Here is a 12431-nt window from a genome sequence, read left to right as displayed (position 1 = left end):
ATCCATAATAATTAAATAATAGTAATAAGATAATAAATGTTAATAAATTAGATAAATGTTAATGCTTATAAAGTTATATATAATATTAGATTATTGAAAAAGAAGTTAATTGCTGATGAGAATGAAAATAGTCAGTTTTGTTTCAAATTTATTGCAAAAAATAAAACATAAAATATACCATATATTGAAATTTTTCTACATAGATGGAATTTTTTCAAATCGTAAATATAAGTACATTTCCAGCGTCAACATTTGCATGATAACCAATTGGTATATATGATGAATTTGCGTATCTCTTATTCACGCAATTGTTATAATAAAGTTAAATATGTTTCGAAAATAATGATTTGATATACATGTTAAATAGAATGTTGATGTAATAACGTGTATAATGAAGTAGCTGTTATTTGTTTAGCTTGAAAATATCGCTTGGACACAAGTACAAACGAGATAAAATCATGATAAAGTGTTTATAACAATAACGTGTATAAATAGACGTGAGGTATGCGGATTTCTTCAATGTTCAAATTGTTATTATAATGATTACAATTTTGGTTTCCGTGATGTAATCTTAAACACCGGGATTTAATATCGAAAGCATGATTTGACCCTGTCGTGGCGCTGCAGACAGAGGTGATGATCAATTTTAGGTTCAAAGCACAGTTAGAAGAAACACTTGTTTCCCATTTTTTTTTTGATAATCTTCCTCTGTCTCTTCGTTTCTGGTCTATGTCTGCTCTGATCTTGCCCATGTTTTTTTTTTACTTAATTGGATGAAAACTCTAGCTGCTGAGACGACGGAGGAACCCGTGTTATTGGCATATGGGTTCGTTGGCCGAAAACTAACGGCGAATTTCGGTTGTGCGCTCAGCGATGTTCACTTTCGTGGGCCATTGGCCCCCCAAACGGAACGAAACGTTCGCTCGAAATTTCTCACAACCTCGCGGTTAGAAAATAAAAAAACAACCGAGCTTATTGAACTTTGCGCCCGGTCATCATTATGCAACAAAATTCGCCCACTCATCCATCGGCCAACACGAAATTCAAATCCTTATCTTTATCCTTTGTGGTCGTCTATCCGTGGATAGATTAGTCATCATAGATCGACCTCTCGGCGGAGGAGTTTGTTGCATTCAAGCAGGATTTATTGCATGCAAATGCTGCAAGTTCACTGTATTCTTGCTTCAGAACCAAGCCTAATTGGACGTACTGGATGAGAATATTAGAATATTTAAATGAAAAATAAACAACTATATTACAATATAAACTATAAAAGAAAAACACAGAAATAACATAGTAAATTTTAAATTAAATAAAATTAAATGTAGTTTTAGGTACTTTAAACAAAGCCTAATACTGGGATATCAGAAGTGATAGCAGTGACTCAAATTTAGTAATACTATATGAATCTAAAACAAAGTTTAACCATTTTATAAACTCATAATCTTTGTTCTTATATATTTATAAATCTACAATAAGATTTACAATATATATTAGAAATATTCAAACTGAATAAAATAATGAAGATATTTAACTTTATGAATTATTTAAATTTCTTATTATTCGATTCATCTTCCTCTCGATATATATTATAAAACTTTAACATTTTAAAACGTTCAATTTAATAAATACTTCTTTCTTTCATAATGATTAATTACTTAATATATAAAAGTAAATAGGGAAAAAATGTTAGAAAACAATATTGTATATTGTATATAAATAATTGAATTTTAATAATAATTACTTGATTCTGAATTTACTTTATTTAAATCATGAAAGAAGCTGTTGTTCTTTAATATAAGTTTCAATTGATGTTTTTATTTAAATCTTAAAATTATTTAATTAAATTATTTATATATATTTTTTGTCTTATGGGTCAATACATTATTCTTATTATTAAAAGATGTGGCATGGTAGTTTACTCTTTTCTTGTTTTACAAGGAAATCTAATTGGACGTTTTCTAAAACTGGAAATGAAAGAATACATCTACTGAGGGGAAGAGAGAGAGAAAAGAAGAAACAGAAGTGAGAATCGAGAGCTGTGCAATGAGTAAAATAACAAATGGCAGTTGGCGTTCGATCTTGTGTTTAATAACTGAGTGGTCATAGGAGCTAAGATCCATTCGCACTAGAATCAACCGCATACTTGCATTGGCAATGCTCAAAGTAAGCCAATGGCTTCTAAGAACAGACCCGTTCAATAGTAAAAGCAAATATATGTCAGTGTGTTGCATTTCTTGTGCATCGCTACGTCGCCATAGAATGCACTTCCGGCAGACAAACGGCGGCCACCACCACCATACTCACACATCCATACAGACGCACGCACATTTATATATATACACATATATACACATATACAACGTGCATAATAATAATAACGATATTACAGTTATGTCCCCACCAACTCGGTTTCAATGTCGGCCGTAGATTATAGCCGGCGAACTCCACAATGCCAAATTTATCAACGCGAATTTCTAAAGACTGACATAATTTTGCGCCGGAATTCATTATTCCAATAGCAGAAAGTAAATTCCTTTCGCTCCAAATTTGCGAGCGCCGAACTCGATAAACTGTTCAGTTCCAATTACCAACCTGATTATACATTATGTTTGATAAGACTTTTGTATGTATGGAAACAATGGTTCTCATCATTTGATAATATACCATGTACCACAATAGATGCATCACAAGAATATATTATTATTTTTATATGATACATATGGCATTACATGTAATTACTTTGAAATAAAAAAATAAGATGTGTAATCATTACAATAATGTTTTTTTAAATATCTTTGTTATAATAATAACATAATCAATTATTGTTATATAATATTAGAATCAATGTTTGATATGATTGATGTGTAAATAACTCGATTTGTGTAATACCGTATGCAACCAAACTTACAAAACGTAGTACTTTAATTCTTCTGTTATTAATTTCATCTAATTAGCAAGTCGATATTTATATTGTGATTGTATACAGCATTACGACATGTTATTATATTTATATTTAAATCTTATTTTGAATTATCTTAACTCTTATTTTGAATTTTCAAGCGATTCAAACATTAGAACATTTGTAACGAACATAATTTGTTCAAGAATCTTCCCCATATAAATTTATGTATAATACGATAATGCATTAGAAATCAACCTCCTCTTATAACATATGTATCTAAGTGACATGGAACACGAGTTAAGCTACATTTTTCCCGAATTTTGACACACCAATCCCACAAAGTTCGCCATTATTTGTATATAATGTTCTCGATTTGGTGGATGCGCCGGGTATGATTAACAACATAATCTTCATTGCAAGTAATAACCGAAAACGTATACTTTTATAGAAACAAGATCAATTTAATTGTATTATATAATAAATACAATTAAAGCTAATAATTTACACTATCTGTTTAAAATAATATAAACGTCATATTTCAACTTTTTAAAATATAAAAAGGTTGAAATTATTATTATTTTTTGTTGGTAATTGGAATTAATATGAATTAAGGTTCAATAGACTTGTGAAATAATTTATAAAGTACTTGGGAAACTCGGACAAAAATAACACTCACAAATAAGAAAAAAGGTAACAAGATACTAGCTTTTTTCTTATTTGTTAAGTATACATATTATAATAACCGATATGTTTCAATACTTCGGTACTTTCAAAATTACACTAATTAATTCTAATAAATGTAAAATTCTCTTTCTTGTAACATCTTATAACCACATATTTACTTTACAAATAGCAAAATTTTAAAGACATCTAATTGACAAGTAACGCGTAGTACTTATTTACGCAATAGATACATACTGTACATTACTTGTAATTAAAATCACACATTATACATTTTACAACAAAGTTTTACTTTAGATGTAAACTGAGATTAATATATGCAACTTAAAATACAGCGGCTTGTTTTTCCCTTTATTTTAGGTATATGTAACCAAAACAACACGGTTAAGTATGGCGCCATTTTTTTAACAATGCATGTCGGTCTCGCAAATATTTATTCTCCTAATGTTATTTACATACATTATTAGATTGATGACGTTAATTGATTGAATTAGGTCGTTTTATTTCAATGTAAAACCATTGCAGATCTATTAGTTTACTCAACCCATAACCACTCTAAATACTTTAAACGCCACTTTAAATCATATGAAGATATTTGTACGCCGTCCATTATATAATATCAACATTGCTTGTAAAACAACAACGAAGCGTATGATATGCAGGTATTTAATATGAATTGATAAATTGAGATACTATTAATCAATTGTTATCAAAGAGAAAAAACACTATTTTTGCGGTCAATATAATAAAATAAATTAAATAATGGAATCATTTAGATCATAATTTATTGTAATCTTATTAAAATGAATATAAATAGAACAAACGGTAATAATATCATAATTATGTAGGATACGTTTAAAAACTAAAGTAATTTAATTATAAAGTAATTGTAAATGAAACTAAAGAAAATGTTACCAATTAGCATTGGTACTGACCTTACTTCAATTAAAAAATCTTCTCTAAATCTAAAAATACATGTTTATTTAATTAAGTTTCTCTGACCTACCTGAATCTCAGGCCACGCCATTTTCACAACCAATAAAAGGCACTTAACAACGAAAATTCCTAGCGTCTAAACGAAGACGGGCGTTAGAGTTGTAAGAAAGGAAACTGCAAATCTATCTGTTTTATTTATGAATAATAATAATATTGGTCCGCTCTTATTATAATATAATAGTTTATACAAAAATGATATCGAATTGATGTCAAATTTTATAACTGCTGATGGCTCCATTCGTTTGGTCTTGGCGTGCCGCTGGAATTGACGGGAGATTCTGTTTGGTTTCTTGAATTGGTTTCCGGAATTTGTCCGACCTCTTGATAGACCACCCCATTACCATTGTTGACCTCCCTGGTGTCCTCGATCTGAGCGTAACCGTTTACCAATGGTACATATTCGGCGTTTTGATAGTGCGTCGCGTATGTCACGTCCTGCTGGTAATAGTTCGTCATGGGTGGGTAGAACTGATGCGTCGGGGATTGATCTGGGGTGGTTTGAGCGGAGATTTGGTGAGGAGGTGGTGGACTTGAGGTCAGGGACCAGCAGTTTATTGTTGGAGACATGATTGTTGTAGGTGTTTGGGGCTGCAGTGAAGACCATGTCGGATACGTCGTAGGTTGAGTGTACGTCGTCTGCAGTATATGGTCTGGGGGGTTGTAGACTGAAATTAAGATGTGGTCAATTAATAAAATGCTAATTAATGATAAATGTATAGATTACCGCTCGGTGGTGAAGCGTCCGGGGAACTCGATTTGTTGCGGTGGACGGTGTACGGCGACAATCGATTCTTTTGCAAATTGCAAGTAGTTTTGTAGCACATCTGCGGAGATCTGGCGGGGCTCGGTAATTGAACAGCTGTTACCACTGGGTAGATCGGTTGATGGTGTGGTAAAAACAAGGAACCATCTGTATTAATCATTGTATAACCATAACAACAAGTTTAAGCGATGCAATTTCATGGCGTGCTCATGCTTCATATTAGCAATGATAATCGTGTCATATATACTCACATTGTGAAGTGTACTGCGTCTGCTGTTGGCAGTTGAAACCGCCCGCGTACTCCCTCTGATTGTATATACTATCTGGCCTCTCTTTCGCATCCAAGAAAGCCTTGGCGAAAGGATTATATTTTATTTTCAACGATGTCACCTCTTCGTTTTGGTACGCGGTTACAGCGATGAACTGCGTTTCCGGAAACGGAAACGTCATCACCCTGCGCTGCTCCGTTCCAACTCTGACCAAGTGCACCCTCGGCTCGTACTTGTGCAACGAATTCAGCATTATCTGTCCATTCCCGTTGCACTTGTTGGTCAACTTTACTTTCGCGAACGAGATGGGCTCCTTGGTCCAGTGAGCCCCGAAATTAGGGGATTCCGGATGGATGTAGATCGGATTCGATGGAGGCACCTCCGCCTTACCACCTGGTACCCATTCTCCGTTCACGTACTTCCAGCGATGCGGATCGATCTGCACGAACTCCAGAAGAACCGTGTACATAGCCTTCGGATCCAAACCGTTGACGGACACTTTGACCACCGGAAACATCCTCCTAATCAATTGAAAAAGCATTAAAGATCACATAGCTTCAATCAAATCGACAAATATTACCTTCCGTTCTTCGTGACGATCATTTCGTTGGTGAAGCATTGGAAACGCACCCAGAGGTCTCTGTCGTCCAAAGTTACGCACAGGTCCGTTTCACCGAAGTCTCCTTTACCTGCCTTCCCCTGGGATATCTCAGATTCCACCGCGGAGAGGATATGCTGAGCCATTTTTTTTTCGTTTCCACCAGGTCTAATTCTTTCAGTCAATGCAATTCGGGAGCGCGTGACGACAGTCCCAATCACGGTCTCTGTTAAAAGACGTCAATGAAATAATTTTTAAAGTAAATAACGGCCTTTGGATAGATACACACTCTTCTATTTTCAAAATTGATGCAATACGCGCTACTTACAATATTAAGTAAGTTTCTTCTACGTAATTACCTAGATTATTACAATACAGATTTCTATTTGTAAATTGTTTTATATTCAGTAGAAACTTAAATTTCATTCCTTGTAACTTCTATCACAAAATTTTCTAAATTTTAACCCGCCGGAAAATAATTCTGCATTAATTCTTACGTTTTATACTAAAATCCTCATAATAACTTATTTATATTTAATAATATATAAATATTTTAAATATAATCAATAATTAAAATATTAATATAAAAAGAAACAAAAACACAGTTCTTAATATTTTCTTTTGGTAAATTATTTTAAATAATGAGAAATATTTTATTGTAGAAAAATTAATATTTAAACAATTGTGTTTGGACAATTCCATTTGGGTTTTAAGATTTGGGAAATAATAAAAATGCACACTGGATGCGAATTATCCATGTTCGCACATATTCTTACCTTTGGGAGAGCAAAAGAAGGGAGCAAACAGGGAGAAAATTTATTCTTTTTGTATATTGTTGCTGTTGTCGTTCGTTTCAGTGGGTCTTTGTGCAATTCATTCGCACCGTCGGCGCCCCCAGGAAAAAATCTACATGCGTGCGTATCCAGTGGTAAATGAGATGAATTGGACAGATCCAGGCACGACCATTTATATGCTCATTTAATAAACACTCGAGTTAGTATTTTGTAAATTAAACGCTTATTATATATTATTTGTTGTTGTTTCACACTAAACCGATAAATAGTTCTTACATTTCACGGGTCTTAGCACATTATCGCGATCTGACTAAGTCTTTAAGTGTACAAGATGAGCAGGTCTGGGACCACACCTACCGTCCAGCGAGAACAACCGGATTGGTCGAGGAGACCGGACTCAGTGGTCAGCGGAATCCAACTGCCGCCATCCCTGTTTGCTCATTGCTCCCATTGTTTTTACATATGCCGCGGCTCGAACAGAACCTGAGTAATTAATCATCGGCGCACTTTAATCCACAACGCTCATAAATCTTCAATTAAAAAAAAATGTATATAATATATACAAAGTAACAAGAACAACAACAATTATATGAAAATATAACCAAACCAATAGTGCCAACTTCTATGTGCTTAAGAATATATTCTCCTCGGTATGTACTCAAAGCAATAAGCAATTACTTAACATTTCATTCATATATCACCAATTTTTCTTGATCCAATAAAATCACTGCAAAAAATAGTAGGCGGAGTTTTTTTTCATCAAACTAAAGCAATAGTTTTTAACTAGAAATATTTCAACTGTAAATTAAGTTTTGTTGAGAAATAAATTTAAAAAAAATATTAAACATTTTTATTTATTTCATGGACCTATCAATTCCTATTAAATCATGAAGAAATAATATGAACATTAATCAATTCTACAAGAAAACTGCTAATTTCGTGATACGAAGAATTATTTTTAAAAATCGTAATTTAAAAGTAACTCGTTTTATCACCGTATTAACATTTACAATGCAATTAGTCAAATTATTTAATATTTGAATTCCATGAAACAATTTTCAGTATATTTATATAAAATATGTATATTAGTTTATTGAGAAATCAATCTTTGGTTATATAATCCTTCAATATTTCACTTTAAAGTGTTAAATAATTGTGTATCAAATGTTTATTTGTCATTATTTTTTTTATTAATAAAATAAAATTTCCGACCATTTCTTTTTCTTTCATAATTTTCATTAGTATAAATATTCTAAATCAATCGTGTTTGCTACTTAAGAATTATAAATTTCTTAAAATTTTCTCATTTATAGGAACAAAATTATTATTGAATATATATAAATATATTAAAAAAAGAAAATCACTTAGTTAATTAAAGTTTATTAATAGAAAATAGTTTTATCTTTGTAATACAATATAATTGTTAATCAAACAGCAACAAATGCTACTACTTAACAAATAATTTAATATTATTTAAATATAATTAAAGAATTTACAAATTATATTCCACTCAACTTAATAAATTAGTAAAATTATCAAATTAAAAAAATATATTTTTTGGGTATTGTATGCTTAAATATTTGATTAGCTATTAAAAGAATATGACATAATATCATTGTTTCATTGAGACCAATGAAACTGCGTCGTCTAAATTGCATAATCCAAAGGCCACGTGCTTGATTGCATTCTAGAAAGACTAAGCAAATAGCATTCATATTTCTCGATGGAATTGTTAAACGGAGACATCATACCTACACCACATATGCAGATATGAATTTATTTATTGTGTTGTTTCGAAATGAAATATATAAAAAAAAAGAAGAGAATTAGAGGTGCGAATCGGTAAATCAATAAATAACATATTTGTCCCGCACGTAACAGCGACCGTGTCTCCATGATTACATTTTTTTTAAATATTCAAACAGCAAATAGATAATAAAAATGGAAGCGAAAACAGAAGAAATATTGTAATTCGGGTGATCGAGGTATAGGTGAAATTGCGCAACGTCGCCGTCGAAGAGGATATCTTCTTGCTATTTGCGTTTCTTCTCTCATCTATATCTGTTTCTCTCTCACTTTGTTTGTGAGTTAAACTTCTTCGTCTGCACTTGTAGAATATTGTCGGTAGTTTGTCTGTCCTTTTGTTGTGCTCAATAGGTGCCGGCCATTGATAAAGGTGGCCAAATTATTGCCACCCAATAAACGTGCGGCATCAATTTTTACCTGTCATCATATTCCTCAGTGTGTAAACATTGAAACGCATTAATGTTCCGCCCCGCATTTTCCATCTCTGTTTCATCGCAGTCCCTTCTGTTTGTTGTTTCCGGTTGTAATCGGTTACAATCTGGCCCACCCACCTTCAACAAACAAAATACACGAACTGCAACAAAAAATAAATGTATAATATCTTTATTGCAAGCACCGAAATACAGGAAGAACTCAAGAACCTTTATTTTTCTCTCTTTTTTTTAAATTTTCCTTCGAAGATTATGCGATAGCAACAGTTGTAAAGAAAAACGATGATTACCGGATTAGATTGTTATTGATATTTTAGGGTAGGATTACTCTAAGTAGTTTATTGCAATACTGTTACTAACAATAACTAATATTTACACAAACATTTTAAGTACAAGTACATATTACTGAACATAACAAACGTATAATGTTTTATTGGTTCTAAAAGAATTTTCTTTAGTAATAAACTAATAAACATAGAAAGTTTTTAAAAGAAGCAATGATTACCGGGTTATTTTCCTTGAATTGTTTTTCTTGTTCTTTAAAGATTTTTGTAAGCAATTTATATAAAATTTTATGTACGATTAATCCACAAATACAGCTTTTCTATAAAATAAAAGGATTGAACAAAAAAAATATTCAATTATATCTCTTATTAAACGCGTTAATAACCACAACCACTACCGATTTAAATGTTCTCACTTTGTGTTTTTTACTCTATTTAATCACTACAACTTGAAGCTTCGCCAAAGATAATTGATGAATTGATTAATGTGTTCAAAATGCATTTAATAAATTAGAGACAAATACTCTTAATAACGTTAACAGGAGGAGGAAATTCAAATAAATTTCCTCATATAAATAAGGTAAAACTTCGTCGTGAGAGTTGATTAACTGAAATGTATACAAAATGTATTTGTCCAAAAGAAGCGTTCAACAAGGCTAAATCTAAATCTTATTTGTATTTACATTAAATGTTAAAATGTATACCATATTTTCGGACAGAGGGAGTATTAATTTAATTTGTACTATAATAGTAGATTATTTAATTGTACGATTCTTTAATGTTAAATTGAGTGGAGTATTGCTTCATTATCATCACTTTTTTCTAACAATTTCATCTAAATTTGTGTCAATAGAAAAAACCTGCAACATAAAATTTTTGATTTAACATACATTAAAACATTATCATAATTAACATTAACTTAGTAGGGTGAAATTATTATAAGTATTTTATAACAATACTTATATATCTAAAAATGAATATTTATAAGAACATTTTGAGTTCTGTCTTTCATTTAAATGAAAATTATATTGGATGTCAATTTAATTGAAATAAACTTTAGTTATCAAATAAAATAATTTTCTCCAGTAAACAAATAATTTATTACTATTTTTTATATATTGATATAATGTGGAATGTTAAATAGGTAAATTACCTCTGTCTTACATATATGCTAATCTATTTAGCTGAATCGCCATAATAAACTGATTATTCATACAAGTATTATCAGTGAAGATTGTTTAACTCTCATAAAGTTTTCTATATATTATTTTAAAGTCTTTAAAGTCTCTTGTATTTCATTTACCTAGATGAAATAAATATTTATAATAGTGATTTCCACTTTATATTGCCTATCAAATCAATGATTGGCAAAAGTAGAATCTGTTTTCTATAACAGCGTTTCTCAACTTTTGCCAAGCCACCAAACATATTTCTTGATTGCTTTCACCAGTTTCTCGCTTTGACACAAGGTTGAGAACAATAAGTTGAGAAACATTGTTCTAAAGGACAACTGAACTAATTCAGATCAGATTATTTATTTTAATACCAATTTTTACAATCATTGCAATGTATACTTATGTAAGTCTTAACTCGATTAACAAATAGGATGCGTTCCACGAAATTACTTCGTTAAGCGAAACTTCATTTTCAGAAGTAAAAAAAATCGTTCCTTCGTAACGAAGATGGAACAAAGAATAGTTTTCTTAAATTAACAATCAACTTACATACAAAGAAAAATCACATAAAGTGTTTAACTTTTTTTCTCTGTCATATAACAATTATTTAAAATGAACAAATCAAGTGTTACTTATATAATAATGAATAAACTTTTTTCTCAATTAATTATTACATAAATCCTCATAATTTAACTTCTTGTATTAAACACTGAAAATTCCGAAATATTAAAGTCGAATTTGACCAAATATTGATTGTGTAATTTTTAGCAACTGCACATGTCTGAAAACGTTAAGAAAACTGTTACAATTGTGCTAAAATAATGTGTATATTAAATATAGTGTGCATAGCGATTAGTGTTCAAACTTATTGATCCATTAATTTTCCAACGCATTAAGTTTAATGGCTGCTAATACAAATAAATGCAACCAACAATTGCCCAATTATAATCCTCATTTGCTTTTAGCAACTTTATGCCAGCACACATAATTTGTAAATATATTTATGATTTAGTGACTAATTAATTACTATAATTGATTGATGATTTATTGCTTACTTCTTTACTAGATGTAAACACGCTAACAATTTGCAATTAGATTACGTAATAAGTCAATTTAATATAAATTGAGTTATCCATTTTAATAACCATTTTAATTATTTAAAAAAATCTATAAATAATTAAGACCTATCTTTATTATTAGATACCTTGGACTAATTTGGTATACATAAAAACAATTTCGTTTGTTAAAGAATATTGCAAGGAGGATAAGTATAATAAATAGAAACAAAAATTTATTAAAATACCTAAATATTTGTGAAAACTTCGTATTCTTAATATATATTTTGTGAAATATAAAATTTCGTGTTTCCAAAATCATTAATTAAAAGCTTAAGTGTTTTAAGTGTTGCTACTTTGGTGGCTATAGGTGAGTTTCAATAAAAGGGAAGACCGCAAACGTCGGCGTGCAGGTTTTATAGGTAACTGTTGTAAATACATACAACACGTATTAAAAAAAAAGCGGAGAATAAACGCAACGGAGGAAAGAATGAAAAAGGTAAGATTTCGTGTTCTTGGGCCAGGACGGCTCATATCAGAAGCCACTTCTTTTAATGTCTTTATGGCCACCGCGCGAGGGCCGACCGCCATTGTCGGCACTCCTTTGAACGGTCTGCAATCCGACGCATCCAAGACGCCGTGCACTATTTATGCTACCACTCGAATTTATTATA

General features: G+C 31.0%; 1 protein-coding gene across 1 annotated transcript; it reads right to left on the bottom strand.

Annotated features, from left to right (window-relative positions):
• Positions 1-4798: 4798 nt before the first annotated feature.
• LOC108567260 (T-related protein) lies at positions 4799-6358 on the bottom strand. Its single transcript, XM_017927618.1, has 4 exons — positions 6195-6358; positions 5597-6135; positions 5307-5492; positions 4799-5247 (listed from the first exon to the last, which is right to left on the bottom strand). The coding sequence occupies exons 1-4, from the start codon at positions 6356-6358 to the stop codon at positions 4799-4801; spliced, it is 1338 nt and encodes a 445-aa protein (XP_017783107.1).
• Between the last annotated feature and the right edge of the window lie 6073 nt (positions 6359-12431).

This window comes from Nicrophorus vespilloides, unplaced genomic scaffold (assembly GCF_001412225.1).
Source record: "Nicrophorus vespilloides isolate i.1.1-1 unplaced genomic scaffold, Nicve_v1.0, whole genome shotgun sequence".
Classification (NCBI taxonomy): Eukaryota; Metazoa; Arthropoda; class Insecta; order Coleoptera; family Silphidae; genus Nicrophorus; species Nicrophorus vespilloides.
The sequence above is the reverse complement of the archived record's forward strand: the minus strand, read 5'-3'. Positions and strand labels throughout refer to the sequence as shown.

Excerpts from the sequence above, each read along its gene's own strand:
- LOC108567260 (XM_017927618.1), bottom strand. The coding sequence starts at position 6,358 with ATGGCTCAGCATATCCTCTCCGCGGTGGAATCTGAGATATCCCAGGGG. Across the intron at positions 6,136-6,194 it reads ATCGTCACGAAGAACGGAAG|GAGGATGTTTCCGGTGGTCA; the intron begins GTAATATTTGTC and ends TCAATTGATTAG. Across the intron at positions 5,248-5,306 it reads GGACGCTTCACCACCGAGCG|TCTACAACCCCCCAGACCAT; the intron begins GTAATCTATACA and ends TCTTAATTTCAG.